Source organism: Neopelma chrysocephalum, unplaced genomic scaffold (assembly GCF_003984885.1).
Source record: "Neopelma chrysocephalum unplaced genomic scaffold, ASM398488v2 Primary Assembly neopelma1_59, whole genome shotgun sequence".
NCBI classification, from domain to species: Eukaryota; Metazoa; Chordata; class Aves; order Passeriformes; family Pipridae; genus Neopelma; species Neopelma chrysocephalum.
Window position 1 is genome coordinate 12,555,459 of NW_020897714.1, and position 21,651 is coordinate 12,577,109.

At 38.2% G+C, this 21,651-nt stretch overlaps 1 protein-coding gene across 2 annotated transcripts in view; it reads right to left on the reverse strand.

The window, feature by feature from the left end:
* FGD6 (FYVE, RhoGEF and PH domain containing 6) overlaps positions 1–21,651 on the reverse strand; it is a 79,957-nt gene that overhangs the window by 45,363 nt on the left and 12,943 nt on the right. For both annotated transcript variants that reach the window (XR_003533674.1, XM_027679904.1), the window contains exons 3-5: positions 4,518–4,665; positions 1,401–1,468; positions 1,278–1,308 (exon numbers count right to left, since the gene is read on the reverse strand). Coding sequence is in view for 1 of the 2 variants with exons in the window: in XM_027679904.1 (XP_027535705.1) it covers positions 1,278–1,308; positions 1,401–1,468; positions 4,518–4,665 (247 nt within the window). In the remaining variant the exon portion in view is untranslated. The remainder of the gene's footprint in view (positions 1–1,277; positions 1,309–1,400; positions 1,469–4,517; positions 4,666–21,651) is intronic.

Below are 21,651 nucleotides of genomic sequence, written 5' to 3' on the forward strand. Positions count from 1 at the left end.
TTCTTCCCCTGCTTGCCTGTATTCTCCTCCTCACCAACAGCCTTTTCTTCCAGTACTGCACATTACCTGAAAAACTGGCACACTAATAAACAAAGACACCTTTAACAAGTAAGTTACATGCCTGAAAAATATGATAATTTAAAATTATACAGCTTAAAACTTTTCCAGGACAACTCTCTTCCTTTAAACAGTATTTTAGCTTGAGTTCTGTACCAGAAACATGTTGAATATAAATTATATATTGGCCGCAACTGCTTGATCCAGCTTTTAAAAACCAAGCTTGAACAGAATCAGAAAATCAATTACTAGGAGGAAACCGAAAGAGCAATCAGCAAATGGTGTGGTAAGTTTTTTGTTTCCTGAAAAGATCTCTCTATTACAGGACTGTATACAACCATCTATAAGAACCTTTGTTCCCAGTTGCATAGAACATGCTTCTCAAGAGACTGAGATAGAGCAATGCATCTGGTTGCAAAATAACCACTTCTGTTGCTTCAGAGAAAACATCACTATGCTTGCACTTAATAGAGTGACAAAATGGTACAAACATATATCATTAAGAAGTTGACAGAAAACATATAAAACTGAACTAGAGAAAGAAAAATTCTTCATTGATTTACTATTAGCACCTTCAACACAGCAGTTGTTTACAGACAACTGATCTGCATAAACATGCATGAAATACTTAACCCTTGCTGTAGACAACACATTGCAGGTACTACAATCACAGCTCTTATCAGAAGCAAACATCTGTCAAGGAACTGCAGCCCAAAAGAAAAAAAGGCTGCCATGGTGATGGATGCACCATTACAGCTATTAGATATTAGCTGGATTACTTAAAGAATGTGCATTTTAATGTACCATTTCTAAAGGTAAATTGTTCCTTCCTCCCCCACCACTTAAAGAGTTTGTTTTCTAACAAAAACCTTTATTTTTGTTACTACGTACATATTTATAAGCCAATACAAGCTAGCTTAAAAATACGATGTTGATTAACATAAATGGATATATATTCAATTTTCAGTCTTGAAGCAAAACCCATACTCAACTGGAAGACTGCATACATTTATTAAGGAGATGTAGAAGGAGCCACCAAAATATTCATGCATTATATAAAATGTGTGACTTTAACGTTCAGCTTACTTAGATTAATTTTTATATTTTGAATATGTAGGCACAGCAGAAAAAAGGCACAGTCACTACAATAAAACCTAAACATAAAACTTTAATAGATTAAACAAATATAAGAGGAAACTACTTGTTTTTTGAGTACTTACAATGTGTAAGAGTTTTAGCACATCCACAAACCTATCAGAAAAGCAAAAAAAAGCAAATAGTTACATTTTAATTGCCTAATTAAAATAAATTGAGTAGTGGTTAGGTTTAGCATTGATACTTACACTTTCTCTGAGCTCATGATCTCCTTGGCAATATGGTAAACCTTTGTTTTCTTTCCAGCTGCCTTACTCTGCAAATAAAATTATATGTTATACCATGCACCTACTAAAATGGTCATAAAGATCATTTCCAACTAGTAGTTCCTCAAATCCAATGCACTTATTCAAGTTATTTCTAAGAAAAACATTTGATACTGCTTTGAAAGTTCTTGGCTTTGAAATCTTCTGTCTTTTCAGGATTTGTGAGAAAATCAATTCAGCTTGTAGCTGGAAACAACGATATTAGCTAAGATTAGCTTTTACAACACTATCAGCCTTTTCATTTGATTATTAGAGGAAGCACTGAAGCCCATAATGGATGAAGTCCTAGCAAATAACAGTTACTATTTAGCAAAAGTACTATAGTACAGATAATATTTCTACATTATTTGTTTTTTTTTTCCTGATTAATACAGCAACAGTAATATTTGTTGTGAACTCAAAGGTGTTTCAGGAACATCTTACAAGACACATGCACTTTCTTTACTGAAAAACAAGAGGAAAGGAGAAGAAAGGAAAAACACACTGAAAAGTCAGCTTCTGACTATTAAAGGAGCTGCTGGAACACATAGCAACTGTGCTGCAAAGATGCAGAAGCGTGAGCCTTGTCATCTACCTGAAACACTGTAGAGATGATGTTGGTTTTTATGCGCACATTTGGCTCTCAAAAAATCAATGCTACTGTTCAACATCAGATAGAACGAACAGGTTTAACAAAGCAAATGGGGGCAGGCATCAGGATGCAGAAGTGTGTGCTACACAGTGTAGCTCCCACTTACAACTTCCCTCAGATAAAACACCTTTCTCCAAAACAGCTCTCAAGGTTTGCCATATGCTTCTCTGCTGCCAGCTGTCACCACATCTATTACACATTCAGGCTTTCATTTTAATGGACTGCGAAGAAAGAGCATGGATGAGGAGCACTAAAGCATCCCAGGATACACAACCCAAATGAGATGGAAATCCTGGCGAGGCTGTATTGAGTATCGTAGTATAATAAAGGCACTGAACAGTTTGTCTAGAAAATAAGATATTGGTGGCATTATATCCATGAAACTTTGGTTCATAAGCACTAATGTCTCAAGATTTGTCTAGATATTTAGTTCTTCTCCAAACCTGTAAATAAATGTCAACTGCTGGAAATGAAACCATGGAACAGATGATACTCATAGGATGGTTTTAACGATATTGTTGTATTCAAAATAAAAAAAAATAATTAAACTTTTTAATTTGAATTCAAATGACATCGTGCCTTATTACTAAAATTAATTTCAACATTAAATAATTTCATGTTGCATCACATACGTACAAATACATTATTTATTTTGTATGCAATGTAGACATCTGCACACAGAGCTGGGATTTGACCTCTGAAATTAAACTTAGATCTATCCAGTGAGGGTTAATCACATTCAAGTGAGATTGTAACACCTATCCTCAGGCCTCTGTGGAAAGCACAGTTGACAGGCACCCTACATGACTGAATTCACAAATAAGTCAATTATGCAGAGCAAGGTATCTGCCATCACTGTAAACGTGACAGTTGCAAATGAGATGAAAATTAGTATTTTGAGAACAAGATGCTACCGCTAAACAATTACAAAATGAAATATCACAGTCTGTTTTCAACCCCATTTGAAATACTTTTCACATACCAGGTGGCACTGAAAAGGCCACCTTGCATTTGCTCAGCCAAAGATACTCTGGCTCTGAGAGTCTCTTGGAGAACCAAAAGGGTACAAATAGGGCTCTTAGGCACGGCATTGGAAAGGAGCCTTTTAAATCCCCTAACAGATATAAAGCATCAAAATAGCCAGATGCTTGTGGTAAGGAAAAATAAAAACAAGCCCAGCTGATGACCAGTGCAGAGACTACTTCATTCTCCTCTGCAGCTGCTCTCCCTGTGAGGAAGTTGGTTGTTAATCCCCAGCTGCCGGCCGCACGTGCTGAAAGCAGCTGGAGCCAGCCCACAGCAGATGCCTCACAGCAAGCGCTGAATTACTCCGTAAAACCTGCCCGAGAATGCTCCTAATGGGGACACTTTCCTGTAAAACTCCATTGTGAAAGGTTCAGGGCACCTCTAAAAGCATGCAAGGTAAGTTAGCTTTTATACAGGTACAGTCTTGTTTAGTTTCACAGGAACAAGTTTTTCCCGTGACTCTTTCCCTTTCCCAATTTATTCCTCTCATTTGGTTAAACAACATGCAGGTCTGACACATCAAGCCTCTCTTCCAACACTAAAAAGTTTCATTGGGGTTTTTTGTTTGTTTATTTTGTTGGGGCTTTGGTTTTGTGGTTGGGGTTTTTTTTGTTTAATTATTTTTAAGGAGAGGAAGCAAATATATCAAAGGAAACAGCTGTCAAGACTGATGCTGAGGAGAGGCACTGGTCTATGGGCAGGCTGGTTTCAGGGCATCCAGGACTGAGAAATAAGAGCGTGAGTATCCCCAAGGAGAGGGATAGGACCCTCAAAACTTCATCACATTTGGAGTAGTTAGCACTGTCTTCTTGCTCCTCATTTGAAGAAGTAATAAGATTAAAATAAGGGAAATCAGTCCAAGCTGGCAGTCACAGAAGCTAGCAGAAGGTCAGATCTCAACCCCAACAGTCAATTGTGGCTTACACTCCTCCAAGGGCCAAAGAGGTGATTTTAAATGTTGAGACACTGTGCACATAGAATCTGTGACTTGTAGACAATCTTGTTAAAAGCTATTTATAAGTCTCAAAACTGAAGATCTCTAAATCTACATCTGTGCATGTAGTTCCATTAGAGGGGCATGGTAGGTAGGTCTACAGCTCCATGATTCAGTGAAGGAGTGAGAACAATTATGCCAGGCAAAACACACTTTGTAGTGGATATTTTTAAACTTGACCTCTTAATATCAGGCTAATATGCACATATTAAATTAAACTTCTAGAAAAAGCCAACCACTAAACAATAACAATGATTAAAAAAAATACATAAAGTTATGTTGATTTATTACCTTTTATTTGAAAATATCTCAACAGGTTACAACTTATGAAACAGTACAAGAGTAAGGAATACCTTCAGAAGATAAAGATAAAAAAATAAAAAGATACCTGTTTATCTTCTTGAGGATCAGTCTCCCCTTTGCTGGAATCAGAATTTGTGTCATCATCTTCATCAGAACTGTTCATGATATCTTCTTCATCTGATTGAATATCTCCCACTACCACATTAGGATGATCATGGTGGTCTTCTAAGGACCTTAAATTAAAATATGTATAGTCAATAAACATACCATACTCTATTTATGTAAAGAACTTTTGGGTTTACACCACAATAAATGCTATACTTGTTATCTCAGAAATATTGAGAACAGTAGTGGGCAGTCTGAAAATGACAGTAGGTTTTTCCACAGTGGACTCAAAACTCACCAATGATTTGCCTATGCTAGTATTGATACAATGCTCATTGACAGTGTGCAAAAGCCACGGTACCTTTAGAGTATTTATATTATTCTTGTCCATCAGAGTTTGTCTAACAAAAAAGTCTGATAAATCTATTCCCTTACTGCAGGTATAGTGCAACATTTGTACTGTGTGCCAGAAGGATAAAGAAAGATCACAGCCATTTTGCTATCCTCTATCTGATAGGAGCAGGTCTTGTTTCAGATATGGTACTCGGACTGGAGCTTTCTGTCTGGAATTCTAGATTTGTGAATATACACAGGGCTGTTCCTCAATGCATGCGCTAAACAACTGCATCAGGGATGGCAATATTATAACTACTCTGCCCAACAATTCTTCTCAAAAGCAGGAAGGCAGAATCTCCTGTGATTACCAATTCCCATCCCCCCAGAAACAAACACCTTGCAGGTAGCTGTCAAAACTATGAAATATAACCTTGTTCTGCTGCTGTACAATGATTATAGAGGTCTCTTTTCATTAGCTTCAGCCGTATTTGGAATACAGAAATTGCATGAGACAGGCTCACAACCTTCTTCTTCTAACTAGCCTTGACAACTTCAGTAGAGATTTAAGAAATGGTATTCCAGAAGAAAATAAAAAAGAGGATATGGAAAGATAAATAAGAAAACACAGACTTGAGGAAACAGAGCTTTAAGTTTTGGTAAAATTACACAGAAACACAGCAAATCTCTGGGCTTACTTTTAATCCTTAAAAATATCTGATAATTGCTAATTACACTATAACTATCCAAGATCACATAATCTGTGTTCAAGGTCTGCAAAAAGATCCTGGGATGTCACAGACTTATTTTGACACAGGCCAAAAACAATTAGCTACCCTGCAAAACAAAAAGCAAATCTAGAAACCCCACGTGCCCAAGCTGCTGCAGCCAGCAGAGATCTCACTGGGCTGATCAACACTTAATTTTGTGCAGACAACAATTCCCAGGGCTTCTCCATATAGCTGCCCTCTGCCTCCCTACACAAGGGATAATTATGACTGAACTTTTCCTAGCTTTGAATCATAGGAAAGCAGGGATGGAGACTAACTATTCAGACTCACCACCTCCAACTGCGATAGCTACCAGAAAGAAAACCTGTCACAGTGGATCCCATGGAAGGTGTCTGCCAGTAACCTGAACAGCTGAAGTATTCCTCAGGGTTCAGTTTTGGGACCGGCACTGTTAAACAGACTTGTCTGCTACATCGACAGTGGGATTAAGTGCGCACACAGCAAATTTGCAGATGACACCAAGCTGTGTGGCGTAGTCAAAATACTGAAGGAAAGGGATGCCATCCAGAGGGACCTGGACAGCCTTGAGGTGGGCCTGTGCAAACCATATGAAGTTCAACAAGGCCAAGTACAAGGCCCTGCACCTGGGCCACCACAATCCCAGCACAAATACAGGCTGAGTGAAGAATGGATTGAGAACAGCTCTGAGGAGAAGAATTTGGGGGTGTTGGTGGACAAGAAGTCCCACATGACCTAGCAATGTTCACTTGCAGCCCAGAAAGCCAAATCATACACTAGGCTGCATCAAAAGCAGTGTGGCCAGCAGTTCAAGGGAGGGGATTCTGCCACAGCAAGGTGTTGATTAGATAATGCTTAAGATAGAGTTAAACAAACAAACAAACATCACCAATGACCAAAAAAAATCAACACACAAATGCTGATCACAAAAAGAAATATATTTAGAGAAGACAAGATTAGCTGGCCTGTGGACAGACCTTGGTCAGCCATGAAGACAGAGAGAAAATTAAAATAGCTTTGTTCTATTACGACAACACAGGAAGGACTCAGGAAACTCCCAAGCAGTTACTGTCTCCCAGAACCAAATGGAGAAGGGGAAGGAAGGCGATTACTGTAAAGTCATCACCGAGTTCAAATGAGGTCCTGAGCCAAGATTACAGCACCGTGGGTGCAGAGAAACACCCATTTATTTCAATTTGGAAATTATCAGCTTCGTGCAGGAAAAGAGCAGCCACCAGAGAGATGAGTGCTGCACATGATGACAACAGTGCATGGCGTATGCCAGGGACAGTTCCCAAAGAGTCTCCAGGAGTTCCACGAAGCCAAAAAAGCAGCTTTTTACTGGAGCTTTTCCCTATGCTAGCAGGAAACTAAAACTTCTGCAGTTACTCATTAACTTCAGCAAATCAGAAAACTCCTTGTCTAATCTATATAATTCACAGTCAAGTTGGCCTGAGAATGTTTATTTCAGCAGATGCCATCTCATATTTTATTTTGTAGATGACAAACATCTTTATAACATCTGTAGCATGACCTCAGGTAGATATATCCCTCAGCTTTAGTCAAAACCTGCAACAGAAATAACTACTGCTACTCCTTCCTTTCTAAATTACTCAGTTTTACCATCCACATCTGCCACTGAATCTACCTCTGATCAGGGGTATTTTTTTCCCCACTGCAAAACGTATTAAGCACTTTATCCCTGGCCACACTGAAATTCACTTTCTAGTCCATTATTCATTAAATTTTAATTTTGTTAACAGACATTTTATTGCCCCTTTCCCTATCCTTAAGATTTGTTTTAATTGCCACTTCAATTTCCTTTAACTAAGATTCCTTCTCATCAAGAAAACACCTGTGACATCACACATCATCTTTTGCCTAAGCATATTCTACTGGATGCCCACTCTCAGACTTTCCTGTCATTTTCCATTTAAACTTTTCAGAGCAGCTGTGCCAGAACTTAAAGTTTTAAAAATCCCACCCTTTTGGAAGTCAGAAACAAGAATACTTCTATCTGAGGCTGTATTCTACTTGTGCAAACATAATCCCATCACCAGTGAAGGATGAAGAACAAATTAGATGGCCTGTGTTGTGTGAAGCATTTTCTAAATGTAAGATTAATAAGCCTATCTAATAGAAAGTTTCACTAAAAAAACTGCTTTAAAATGTTAATAATTAACCAGTGGTGATTTAGGATGTTTAGTAAGTGTCCACAAATGAGAGCCAGTCACTGTATATATACATTTCTTCCTAAGAATCACAACGTTTAAGCAGTAAGCTCCTTTTCTGGCTTTTGTGGTGTGGATGCACCTACTATTCATGTAAAGGAAACTATGAGAGCTGAGAGAACCATCTACAAAATCTTGCATACAGTATCTGCTCTACTAAAGCATCTATGAGGAGAGGCTGAGGGAGCTGGGGTTGTTTAGTCTGGAGAAGAGAAGGCTTAGAGGCAACCTCATCACTCTCTTCAACTACCTGAAGGGAGGTTATAGCCAGGCGGGGGTTGGTCTCTTCTCCCGGGCAACCAACAATAGGACAAGGGGACATGGGCTCAAGCTCTGCCAGGGGAGGTTTAGGTTAGATGTTAGGAAGAAATTCTTTACAGAGAGGGTTATCAGGCAGTGGAACGGCCTACCCAGAGAGGTGGTGGATTCACCATCCCTTGAGGTTTTTAAAAAGAGATTGGACGTGGCCCTTAGTGCCATGATATAGTAATTGGAGTTGGATCAGGGGTTGGACTTGATGATCTTGGAGGTCTCTTCCAACCCTACCTATTCTATGATTCTATGATTCTATGATCTTTAATAATCCCCATAACTCTTTATCCTGTATGTGCTCAGCTTACAGCTCTCCCGTTCTTCCACCCAATATATTTTGTTGAGGCTTTTTTTTGGTGGTTATTTTTAATATTTTTTCCTTCTTTCTTTGCTTTTTAAAGAAAAAAATCACCTTGGATGATTAGATGATTAATAAATCAGTTCACACCCAGCCATTTTCCAGAATTAAACAAGGTTCGGGGATAGGATGCAATACTGTAGCCATGGGTAGATGCTCTTCTAATGGTATCTGCAGTTGTGTTTCTTCTTCAGAGAAAATGGTGACAAAGTCACTGTGTTGACTTGCATTTATCAGCCACGTGCTGCAGAACACATGATTCTCCTCATACCTTTTGCCTTAACCTTTCCTTGTAAATGCTATGGCTTTTCTGGTGAAACAGAAAGCAGTTTTATATTTACTGATTACTCTTTTCTGTACTTTTACCTCTGAAGTCATCTTTAACGTAAGTGTATGTACAGTTCTCTTAAACTTATCTCTGGATATAGTGAAATGCCTTGTGGCCTTCAAATGTCTCTGGAAATAGTAGTAAATCTTTAAATAAACAGAATATTTTCTAACACATATGAATTCCTCTTTTCCAAAATACCACAACCATGCAGTAACGCTTATTTTAAGTGGCTCTCCTGATAGGAATTTTGGGGATACTGTGACCTATCTCTATCTTGTTTCCTCTTCATCATGATTCTTTGTCCTATCCACAGCAATACCAAGAGAAACTTCTGCATTATCAGTCATGTGAAACACCATCCCTGCCAACTCACCGTGCTGTGCATTGAGTAAGAATATCTTGCCGTATCTCATGAGCAAGTTATCTAAATATAGATGTGGGGCTTTTTTATTTGACATGTAAAATGAAGGAATCATTAGTTTGCCTCAGAATGAGCAGTTTATGGGATGATGCATATATATTGTGCTGTATTTTCCCACTGCAATAGTAAATTATAAATGAAATAAAACATGCTGGTCCTAGTAAGGCGTTCAGCAAGATAAACTGTCAAGAGTTAAGAAATGTCATCAAGCTATTACTGCCAGAAAAATAAATCCTAATCAGTGTAAAAACTACCTATTGTCTTCAAAAGATGACTAAGACCAGTTCAGACTAGCTTATTTGTATTATTATAGAAGCTTCAAATACACCTGAGGCTTCACTTTCAGACACTGTTGATTTAGACCCTGCATAGGGCACCATAGCCTGAAGTCACAATTAACATTTCAGTCTCAGTTTGTAATTCCTTTAGAAGGCAAATAGTATTTTAAGCTTGACTGAGACAATTCAGAAAGATTCTCTGCCACGGAATGCCCCAACAGTAAGTATTTTACTGTATATTGGAATTACTCCAATTGTTAGCATCACCATAACTACTAAAAAGCAAGTTTCCACAGCTCCAAAGTATTAGTTAAAATAGATTAATCCATGTTGCTGCTTTACACACATTTCCTTGTGATCTTCATTATTTTTAGATCTTTTCTCTACTTTCAGTAAGTAATAAAAATATGTAGGAATGCTGAATGAACAGAACCTTGTACACAACACATTGCTAAACTCTTCATTTCTCATCCTTTTGTTGCTTTAAAAGGAGTAACCATTATACTCTGCTTTATCCTTCCTTATCTAACCCCCCCTTCATTGTGGGGGTTTTGTGGGGGTTTCTGTTTGTTTGTTTGTCTATTGTTAAAGAAAGCCTTCAACATACAGGCAAAATTGCAGAAACTGGAGTTCCTACTGAACTAAAAAATACACACCAGATCATCAGAGAGCCAAAAGGCCTGGCTTATTATAACATTTAATCTCAAATCCTTTTTGTATTATTAGAGCATTTCACAATCTTTCCACAGCTGCTTGCACCTCACTTTCCCCTAGAGAGGCAACAACAAATATTCATGTATATCCATTTTCAGTTTTTAATATCACCAGTCCCTGTAATTCACTAATTAAGGCATATTCAGTTGCTGGTTTTTCAAGACCTGAAAGCGCTCTGACTCCCTGGGGAGGCAGTAGCTGATAACACTGTTACATTTTTATAGAACCTCATACTTTTAACAGCTGTAGGTAAGGCAGCATGCTCCACTGACTAATTCCCTCAATGAATCCCAGTTGTACGTTTCTGGGAAAATCCAAGGATAAAAGACTTTAAGAAAAAAATTTTTCTATGGCATCTTTTCTGTTTGGTGCTATCTAAATTCAAAATCTCTCTTTCAAGGAAGGGCTGCAAAGATAAAACTCAAGTTAATATCCCAAAACAATTTAGGAAGCAATTTCCTGATTTGGGTGCTCAAGACAATAGGAGATGCTCCTGGAAACCCAAAGGAAAAGTGAAATTATTGCTTGGTTAATAATTGCTTAATTTTGTTTAGTGAACTTTATGTTAGTTTTATTTAATAATTCTTTTTAAAGACAGTCCAATGTCTCTAATATTTAATTACTGCAGGTTTTTGGAAAAAAGAAAATTAGTTCTAGAAAGCAAGCATACTTGGCAAAGCACAAAGATAATAAGGAATACCAATCAAGATCACTAGTGAGCTCCTATGGAAGTTTTAAGAAAATACATAACAAGATTAGTGATCAGCAAGATTAATAAAGGCATCAATTATTGTACTTTTTGCATGAGTTACATTTGCTGCAATACCTCAGCTCCACAACTATCCTGAAGAAGCCAAAATCAGCACATTTCCTTTCACAAACCAGTCCAGAAAGCATAAAGATGAACTTCATATCACTCCAGATGCATCTGTAGAGTAACCCATCATATATTCACCTATCATTTGAACTTCAGATTCTCTGAACAGCAATGACTGTCTATCATTAGATCTAAAAAAATATCTCCCTTATTGTCCTCTTCATGTCCCCCTGCTTTTCATTTCTTCTTCAGGCATATGGGACCTTTAAGTAGCAAATGAGGATGAAATGCAGCCTAGATCAGGGGGTTTACTTATCTGAGTTATTCCTACAGCATCAGTCACCTCTCTGGTTTAATGACCCATGCACAGATGAAAAAAGCTGAAGCTGAGATCACATCCCTCTTCTCTACATGCTGTGGATAGTGTGAGAAAGGCTGGAGGGTACTGCTGCGGCTCTCACAGTGCTGACTTGGCTGCCAGCACTGGACACTGGTTGCCTTGTTGCAGCCAAGTTGCTTGGGCTTCAACCTCTCTGCCAAAAATGGTGCTTTTTCACAGCAAGAGAGCAAGATAGCAAGGTACCCTCTCAAATATGATTTTACACAACAGCATTAACATTATGCCATTAGTTCTTCTGCAGTACAACAACTCAATGCGTTGTTCAATTAGTAAGTTCTCATATTGAGTTGTTCAATCAGTTAGTTCTTCATATTATTATGACTAATAAGAAAAAAGGCAACAAACCAGGAATTTTTATTAGTCTGATGGTAAGGAATATGACAATTAATTTTGATCTTCCTTTTATTCATATATTTTAAGACTGCCTGAACAGATCACACCTGTGAGATTCATTAGTTCTGTCTGCAAGCAATCCTTCCATAGGGGACATGGCAAGGAATGAAACAGAGCTCTACAACAGCCTTTAAAATAAAAAGCACCACAAAACAAGAGGCAAACAAACTAGACCTATGAATCCATGATTATTTGCATCAGCTATAACTGTTGTGCTATATTGTTTCCAGACTGGTTAGAGAACTTAAAGGATTCAATTACCAACATAAACAGTCCTCAAGTATCACAGTTAGGAAACAGAAACAACCAGCATCCAGCTGAGCAACTCAAATTGAAAATATTTTGTGCACTCCGGGCTCTTTTTTATTCAAATTGCAATTTTAAGACTTCAAGAATTTAAACAAAATTATTTTAAACAATATCACACTAATGTATGCATGCATTAGCATCTACTTTTTTTATAGGAAGCCAGGATGCTTCATGACAGTGATACACTATCAAAAGAAAAGCTCAAGACAACCTATTTGAAATGGATTTTGGTTCAGAGCTGCTTGCACTTTGAAAGCTGTCTGCTGCCTCCCAGGTAATGGACTAGCTGTTGAGAGGACAAGTGGGAATGCCAGGAGTTTGCTCCTGCAGGGAGAAATACCAAGAACTACTCTCTTTGTCCCAGTCTTTACATCTGGTGCTCACTGCTCACACCTGGGATTTCTGGGCAAGGAGGATATCACAAACACTGTTAAGAGTTGCCACCACATTTAGCCTGTTAGATCATGCCACTGGCAGCTCCTTCTATACTTGGCTGAGCACGTTGCTAACTGCAACACCTGACTTGCTGGAACCAAGTTATCCCTGCATTTGCCACCAGCAGCATTAAGTTTAGCATTTGTTATCCTCAGGCCAAGACAGCAATTATTTCTTTCCTCAACAAGAAGAAAAAAAAAATCTGACTCACATTCTATGCCAAAAATCAAGGCATTTGTTATATGTGTTTCACACTTTAAAAAAATGGTATAAAATTTATTAAGCAATTCATTCTGTCAGTCACCCTACTTCGGGCACACTATGATCAATATAGTCATACACATACTGTAATGGCACAATTTGAAAAAGCACAGTTTAAAAAAGGTGCAAACAGTTCTCAGATTATCTCCTTATATAGCTGTGATTTGCAAACACGAGCTTCAGAGGCACCCGAGGATGTCTCTCACCACAGGCAGCCTCCCATGATCACAGGAGCCATCTTCAATGAGACCGTTTGTTGACAATTCCTTAGATCTTTGGAAAGTTCAACATAAACACACATGCATGCTTCAGATGTTTCCACATTCATCACAGCAAAGCCACATTAAAAAAAAAAAAAGAGAGAGAAAGAGTCTCAGTTTAAACATCTCCAAGAAAACTGGTGCCCATAGTGGAACAGCTCAGTTCCCAAACAGCATGGCACAGCTGCCATTGCGACAAGCAGACAGATACTCAGATTGCAAATAATAATGAATACTACCCGGGATCACTAGTGAGCTCCTATGGAAGTTTTAAGAAAATATATAACAAGATTAGTGATCAGCAAGATTAATAAAGGCATCAATTATTGTACTTTTTGCATGAGTTACATTTGTTGCAATACCTCAGCTCCATGACCATCCTGAAGAAGCCAACATCAGCACATTTTCTTTCACAAACCAGTCTAGAAAGCATAAAGATGAACTTTATATCACTCCAGATGCATCTGTAGTGTAACCCATCACATATTCACCTATCATTTGAACTTCAGATTCTCTGAACAGCAATGACTGTCTATCATTAGATCTAAAAAAATATCTCCCTTATTGTCCCTTCATGTCCTTTCATGTCCCCCTGTTTTTCATTTCTTCTTCAGGTATACTGGACCACTAAGCAGTAAATGAGAATGAACTGCAGCCTAGACCTTATTTTACCTATCCCAACAGAGGTGCCAAAAGGAGGTGATGTCAATGTAGCAGAATATAACCCAAGAGGATACAAGGGGACAGTCTTGAACATTGGTACTGGAAATTGAAATACTGGGGGAAAACCCAGAGATTTAACCCTTGCCTGGAGGCTTGTACAAGGGAAGCAGTCCCTGCATTGGTTCCTCCTGTCACCATCAAAAACTGTGAGGGTTCACCTGTCTCACAGAATAGGTAAAGAGAATTTATTCATGAGCATACTTCACAGCACAATTTTAGAAAGCATGGTTTAAAAAAGCTGCAAACAGCTCTCAGATTATCCCCTTACAGAAATGTACAGCAGAATTTACACCATTTTGCCTTCCCTTATCATTAATTCTTGTTTCATAGGGAGAGCTGCAATGCTCACGGACCAACACCTTTGGAAAGAACTCCTGGCAAAACCAATATAAAACAGGACCAACAAAATATGGCACCCATTTACATTCAAGACCTGCTGTTCTAACTTCTCTCAGTTCACAAAACAGTCCCTAATGGGGAAGGACAGAAGAATCAGAAGAAAAAGAACACTCTGCTTTCCAGTCACACAAAAAAGAAAAACCACAACACAACTCCAGCACACACTAAATAGATTTCTGGAAAACTATAAATAAAATGTGATAAAATCTCAAACCAAACATTTCAAATAAGAAAGAGAAAACTTATACTAAGTAAGAACAAAGCTTCCTATGAACATCCAATTCAAACAAAATTGACTTTACTTTGCCAGGGCTACCATTACATTCCATGCATAAATAAGTCTGTTCACTAACATCACACAACTATCTGTATGGAGAGGAGCTGATGCAGCTTCCTAAGTAGTACGTCAGAAAACAGAAGATGAAATAGTTTCGTTCAGATCAACACAGACTAGGTGTAGAGAATAACTGAGCTGCTAAGATTGACTTGTGCTCTTTTTTCCTCTAACTTTTTGCACTGATTAGAAGAAGAACTCCATGCAGTTGAAATCACTGAGCCACAAGGCTCAGGTAGTAGCTATCAAAATAGCAAGTTTGGTAAAAACTTTTATTTATTCACATGCATCTTTAAGACTTCTTTAGCCCACTTCTGCTTGAGCAGAGCAGTTTTCCATAAGCGTGAAGATATTGTAAAGAAAAATTAAAACTTGTATAAACTTAATATTTCTAAATGAAACTTACTGGATTCTATCATCTAATATAAAATCAACATTGCTTAACCTAGATTCTGTCTAGCGCACTGAAACAACATAGCTGCACATTTTTGTACATCTATTTGTTAACTTGTCTTTAACATTTGTTGACTGTCTTTATATCAAACATAAATGTTGCATAAATGGGGCATATTTCTATATAAAAACCAAAGTTAATATTTTGATTGCTTACTTTCAACACTTATTTTGTGCCACCCAAAAATCTTTTTTCCATCTACTATTACATTAGAATGCAGTTGGAATATCACCACACCATAAAGCTTCACAAACACATTTCCTGAGCAAACGCTGAAAATAACCCACAGGAAAAGGCTGCTGTGGAACATATAAATGGGTCGTTCATCAATTCTCATGTCACATTTGACTCTCCATTCTACATCTGAGGTACTCTCTGGAATTACATTTTGTTAATTTATACCACGATTGGCAAATAGAGACAGAGAGCACATGTTGGAGGTGGGGGAGAAAGGCCAACACCAGTGACAAATACGCAGTGTTAACTTAGCTTCCTTCCCCATCTTACGGAAAAGGAAATACAGATGAAGAATGCCAAAATTAGGAAAAACACAAACATGGAATAAAAGAGGAAAGAAAATGATAAAGAGTTGGAGATTATGAAAGAGCGTGACATCGAGTTCCTGTTACCATACACAGGGGGTTCAGAAGCAGGCTAAAGGATGCAGCGGCTTTATGTGCTGCTTTCCTTACTTCACGCTCCCCCACATCACACTAAGCCACCCTCCAGCTGAAGGCAAGAGCTGACATGTTGAGTTGAGCAAACGTCACTGGGAGGAAGGACGAGGACATCCTTGTATTGTACCAGGGGGAACGATGGGAACAACAGTTAGGACACTTTTGCCATCTGTGGTGAGCATTTCTTCAGTAGGAAACACAGGATAGCATGGTTTACCCTCAAAATGGCTCTTTTAATGCATATGGACTGCATGTGCTTCAAGGTTAATGTGATGTAATTGTCTAGACTGCATAAGACTACGACCAAAGTGGCCGCCAAACCTTTCAGAGAGTGAGAGGGATTCACCCAGCAGCCGGGCAGCACATGCTGGCAGTGCCCGCCTCATCACTGCCACGACCATCTTACTCCCTTCTCATACGCACAAGCACACCCAGCCCTAACTACATGCAGTAAAAAGAAAATGTCAAGCACTTAAATCACATCTATTTTTATGGAGCACTTGTAACATCACCTGATAAATTACAAGACTTTCATTATTGCACCTCCAACTCTGTCAGAAGTTTCCCTATGTGCTCTGGCTGTGTCAGCCTACTTCGCCCACCTCTTTCTTTTACCAAAATCAACAGGGAGCCCTTGAAAAGAGGGATGAAACAAACACCAATGACAAAAATTCTCTTTCATGACAATCTTGGAGATCTTCACAACTGTTTTCATTTTAAATCTTTTCATGACTGGATTGCATACTAGAATAACAGTATTGGAAAAATGCAGTTCTCCAACTCCTTTCTCTCCCTCATTAAAGATGGAGAGGATCAGACCTCAGAATCTCTCCCACTGTCAAAACAGATTAAATCAGCACATCTCAAAAAACATATTTGCGTGAGAATGTGCAAAGATTCTATTAAAACAAGAAAGTTCCTATTTATTCTGATTTTTAAAAAAATTTAAAAAGGGGGGGAAGGATGTTAGCATAGTTCTACCAGCTTGCTTTAGAAGATTTGAGTATTCTTTCAGAGTGCATATGTTCTTCTTATAGTATATGCATTTTATTTCAGGTTGTATAACAGATTAAACTGTAAAGCTGTATAACCAAAAGCCACCCCAACACTAAGGAAAACTTCTCTTACTAGAAAAGCAGACCATGAAGACACTGATTTGCATAAAGTTTCTTGGAAGGAAAGAAAAGAAACCCCAAAACAGCCCATATGCTTTCCTGAGGAAAAAAATCACTGCAAGTCTTTCATGTAGTTTCTACGTGGTACCCTAGTAGTATAAAATAATTAACTTGACACTACATAATAGAGCAATTCTAGACACAAGGTTCCCAGCACCTGCATGCACCAAATTCCTTCCCAAGGTCCTTTTGTCAAAGATCGATATTCCCAAGTAACTGTACTACTACCACTTCTCACCAACACTGATTTGTCTCACTGATTTGGACTCTAATTAGACGCACATAACAATTACAGAAGTTGTTTCCTCATAGTCTGTAAAAACAAAACATGAGAAGTCAGCAAAATGGCTTATTCCTTATATCCAATAGCCAGGAATTCCTTTGTCCGTTCCCAGCTCCGGGACTGCCAGAGAGGCTCTGCATTCAGCCTCGCGGGGGACAGGAAGCGGAGATCTGAGCCATCTGACTCACTCTTTACTGACAAGCCCTCAGAGCTGGCAGAAGCCTACCAGCTGCACAACATACGTGAGAAAGGGAGGTAGGGAGGGGAGAAGAAAAAAGCAGGCTCAAGGAAGCAGAACACAAAAAGAAAGCCAGTGATAACACATGACCAAAGATAATGAAGCCTGATGGGAAACCCAAACAGCCTATTATCAAAGCTATTCCACTAAAACCTGATGGACAATTGCAAAGAAAGAATTTTATGTACAATTAAGGGTGGCAGAAGCCAGCTAGAAGTACAGGGGATGTTGAAGATAGGACAAGACTGCAGAGCTGATGCAGGAGAAGGAACCTACCTTCCTCAGATCAGAAACTAATCCATTATAATCTTTAGGAAACAGATGAAAGTAAAAAAAAAAAAAATCCACATACTTGGCCTCTACTTATCAGGAAATGACATTCTTCAATAAAATTCAGTAAAAAGTGGTTTTTAATGTATAACACCTCCAATACCTAAAATGTATTTTGTGCATTCAAATCTCAGCACAAGTGTTTGAACATTCTTTCTAAATGCTATTTAGACCCTGCAGTATTTTATTAATTTAGTGTTTCTGAATGGAAATTTTGCAATTGCAAAAAAACCCCTTCCTAAACACAGCCAATCCCTAAACAACACCACATTCATCTGGTGCAATACTGCTCATCAGAAGCATGTCTCAACCCTAACAAAGTTCAGTATATCAAAGAGGAATATGTATCAAAGCAAAGTGCTTAACCACAGTTTTCAATATGAAACGCAACATTCCAGGAAGGCTTTCATGGACACTTAATTGACCTCTGGGGACTCAGTCACCAAAGCAGAATTTAGTATGGAAAACCAAACTTACATTTTGCACTGAGATGCTCATTTCTGGAAAACCAATGGATTATTCTAAATCAGCAGGTATGGGGAAAATAAGAAGTAATATTCAATTATACCACCATTAAGATTTTAAAGGATTGTTGTTACATGGTACTCCTCCCTCCCTCACCCTTTCCAAAGAAAAATTCTAGCCAGAAATACGACACAGCTATAAATTTTGTCAAAACCAATTAACAACATTTGCAACATCTTGAAGGAACACTGTTAAGAGTAGCCAGTAAATACAGCATGCTATTCCCGGAAAGGTGAAGGAGCAGACTCACTCAACCTGAAATACAATTCTCTTGCCTAGAACAATGTAACAAATACCAAAAGGAAGGCCACAAGATCAAAAAATGTTTAAGTTTCTGTTTTCTGCAGCATGACAGATGTTCTAAGGCACATTCATTGTTCCTTTGCATCTTTAGATTGCTGGACAAATGTACATTAAGTGTTACTTTTAGTTTGTAAGGAATATTTTGCTGTCCTCTTCAATAAAAAGTTTGTCACTAAAAATAGAATAACCATAAATATTATGAATAGAGTAATGCATAAATATTTTTCTTTCATTAGGAAGTTTTAAAAGAATGGTGTTACCTCAAAGCAGAACCATTACAACTACTGGTCTCTGACAACACTAAAATGAATTGTGGCGGTACCAGCATCACTGACTTTTCACCTCACTTTTCATGCCCGAACTATTCTTTTCTAAAAACAAAAAAACCAAACCAAAACACAAACCAAAACCAAACCAAAAACCACAAAATACACCAAACCCAAAGAGCTGCCTTCCAGGTTGTTATCTGTGACTGCACAGTGATATCTAAAACCTCTTTTACATTTACCAGTACTTTTTCTATCCCATAGCATCTAGTCTTCACTCCCTTTGTTTAAAGAGTCCTCATAGTAACACATTCACATAAATTTTCCATTTTAAATTTTCAGTCAAACAGGTAGACTAGGGCAAAATAAACCATCTTTAAAAAACATTTCAAAAGACTTTCTTCTTCTGTAGTGGAAACAAAACATGGATTACCCGCTCACAAGGTACTGTCATTACTTACTTTGAGAATATTCTCCTGAACTACTTAACAAACTAAACCCATCTGTCTCCCGTCAGCAGTGCCTGTCCCACCTCGGTGGTTCACACAACATATCAGGACCCTGGGCTCTCTTCCTTTCAAAGCCAAGCCCATCTCCAGTAGAAAGGAGGCTGACATCAAATAACTCAGAAATCAAGTGGTAAGTAAAAACTGATACTTACCATTAACTACCCAGGCCTGCCATTTGCATTTAAACTTCTGCGGGAAGGCCCAAGCAAACAAAACATATCTGAATTAAATAAGACATATGAAGTTCAGGTAAGAGTGTCAGAAGCCATTACCATTCTCCATTAAAGCATACTGGTTTCATGAGAATGGGATCATGAGGAAATTTCTTAGTAACCACAAAAACACTGGGTACATTATGAAAACTTCATTTCTTCCTCCAGAAAGAAATGTAACATGAGGTAAAGACACCACTGAACTCTTCTGGTAATGGCAAGCCTGGCATTCAGACTTAATATCTTGACTATGTGCTATTATGACTAGAAGCGCAAGCAATTGGTCTGAATTTCTCAGAAGAACAATCTCGTGCATTGGCTTTAATCATAACATAATTTGCTTTGAGATCCCCATTAGCAGTGCATTACAGGAATTTTATGTGCCATGATCTATGAAAAAGAGCTAAGTGCGTGTTCTGACAGGCTGGGGAAAATGCGAGCAGCAATTATTTCAATAACAGCAGCACTGTTTCTCTAACATTTACCTGGTCCAGGAAATGATAAAAGGCTCTTACAGAACTATGCAGAAAGGGTAAGACAACTTTGATAAAGAAGCTTCAAAGGATTTGAGATAACAATGGATGGGAAAACTGGAGAAGCTGCTTGCCTGGTTGTGTTTGGGCGAAGACCCTTACACCCCCCAGGGTAGAGCCAAAATGAATACTAGTCCCTGCTCTTCCAGCAGCAGCTGATTCAGGTCTGGAGACCACTGTATCCTTGTGTCCCCCGTTTTCCCTAAGGATTTCTTTGTTCCCTAAGATCTACTGAAGTAACTGCATACATTAATTATTTCCTAAGGTAATTTCCAACTATGTAATTTAGTTTAAAATAAACACCTAAATGGCGCTGGTTATGGTTTTCTATGTATGCTTTTTAAAGAAAAAGACAACACAAACCCAGTTGTGCCAAGAATATCCAGCTTATGGAGCAGCAGGTTCAGATGCGGCAGGGAGATCACTTAAATCCTCATATCACCACTGGTACTGGGGAAAGTTTTTGTGGCGAAGGAATAACTATAAATCTCACACACTCAGCCAGGTAAGAAAACTATGGAATTTCACTAAAGGAGCAACTGCAATCTCACATCTACCATGCTTCATACAGCAAAACTATCCTTTTCCTAAAGCAAAGACAGTTATTCTCACCTGGATTCAGAACCACATAACATAAAGCAAAATAGATCACATAAACACATAAAATACATCCTTATTTAAATTTAGTCTCACCCTTCCTAGGTACACCAAATCAAGCGAATTCCAAGAGAGCATAATCAAAATCCCTGAAAGATATCCAAATATTGGATTTAAACAAAAAGCATACATTCAGTCAGGAATTTAAAGTATACCAAAGACAAAACCAAGAAATACCCTGCTGTAAACAAGAAAAATACGGAACAATCACACAAATAAATATACCAATGGGGAGCCCATAACCTGAAATCCTACTTTCCATGATAAGGCTTCATGCTTTCCATCAAACAGTCCCATGTTGATAATATTAACTCTAAAAACAATTATTAACATGGGATGCCCCTTAATATATTTGTCTCTTCCTATATAAGAGAACATGCTCCCCTAAAGAATGACCAAGTCCCAGATTCTTTGAGGCATCTGTTTGCTATACACACATCCAAAATGAAACAAAGCGTAGTAACTCTCAGTGACAAAATGAAGTTAAGTGTGACTGTATTAAGCTGGTTCATTTATTCCTGTCATTATGCACAGTGTAAAGAAGTTTACTGAGGACTTTGAAATATATAGGCCATGTATTTCATTCAAATCCGTACCGTTGCTTTGAGACAAATTTTTAGGATCTCTAAGACAAACTGATTGGCTGAAGTTAAAAAATTGAATGATACCATATCGAGTCAAAACAACACTTCACCTGCTATCACACTGATGGACAAACTAAGTGATGCCATTTAGGAAGAACATACAAGCCCAGCCACTCTCTGTGGCTCATTCCTCTTCCCAAAATCCACAGTCACGGGAATACAAATATTAAAAGATCTGTTCCTGCCTATTCCATTTAGCACCCATTTTGGACATAGAATCACACAATCATTAAGGTTGGAAAAGACATCA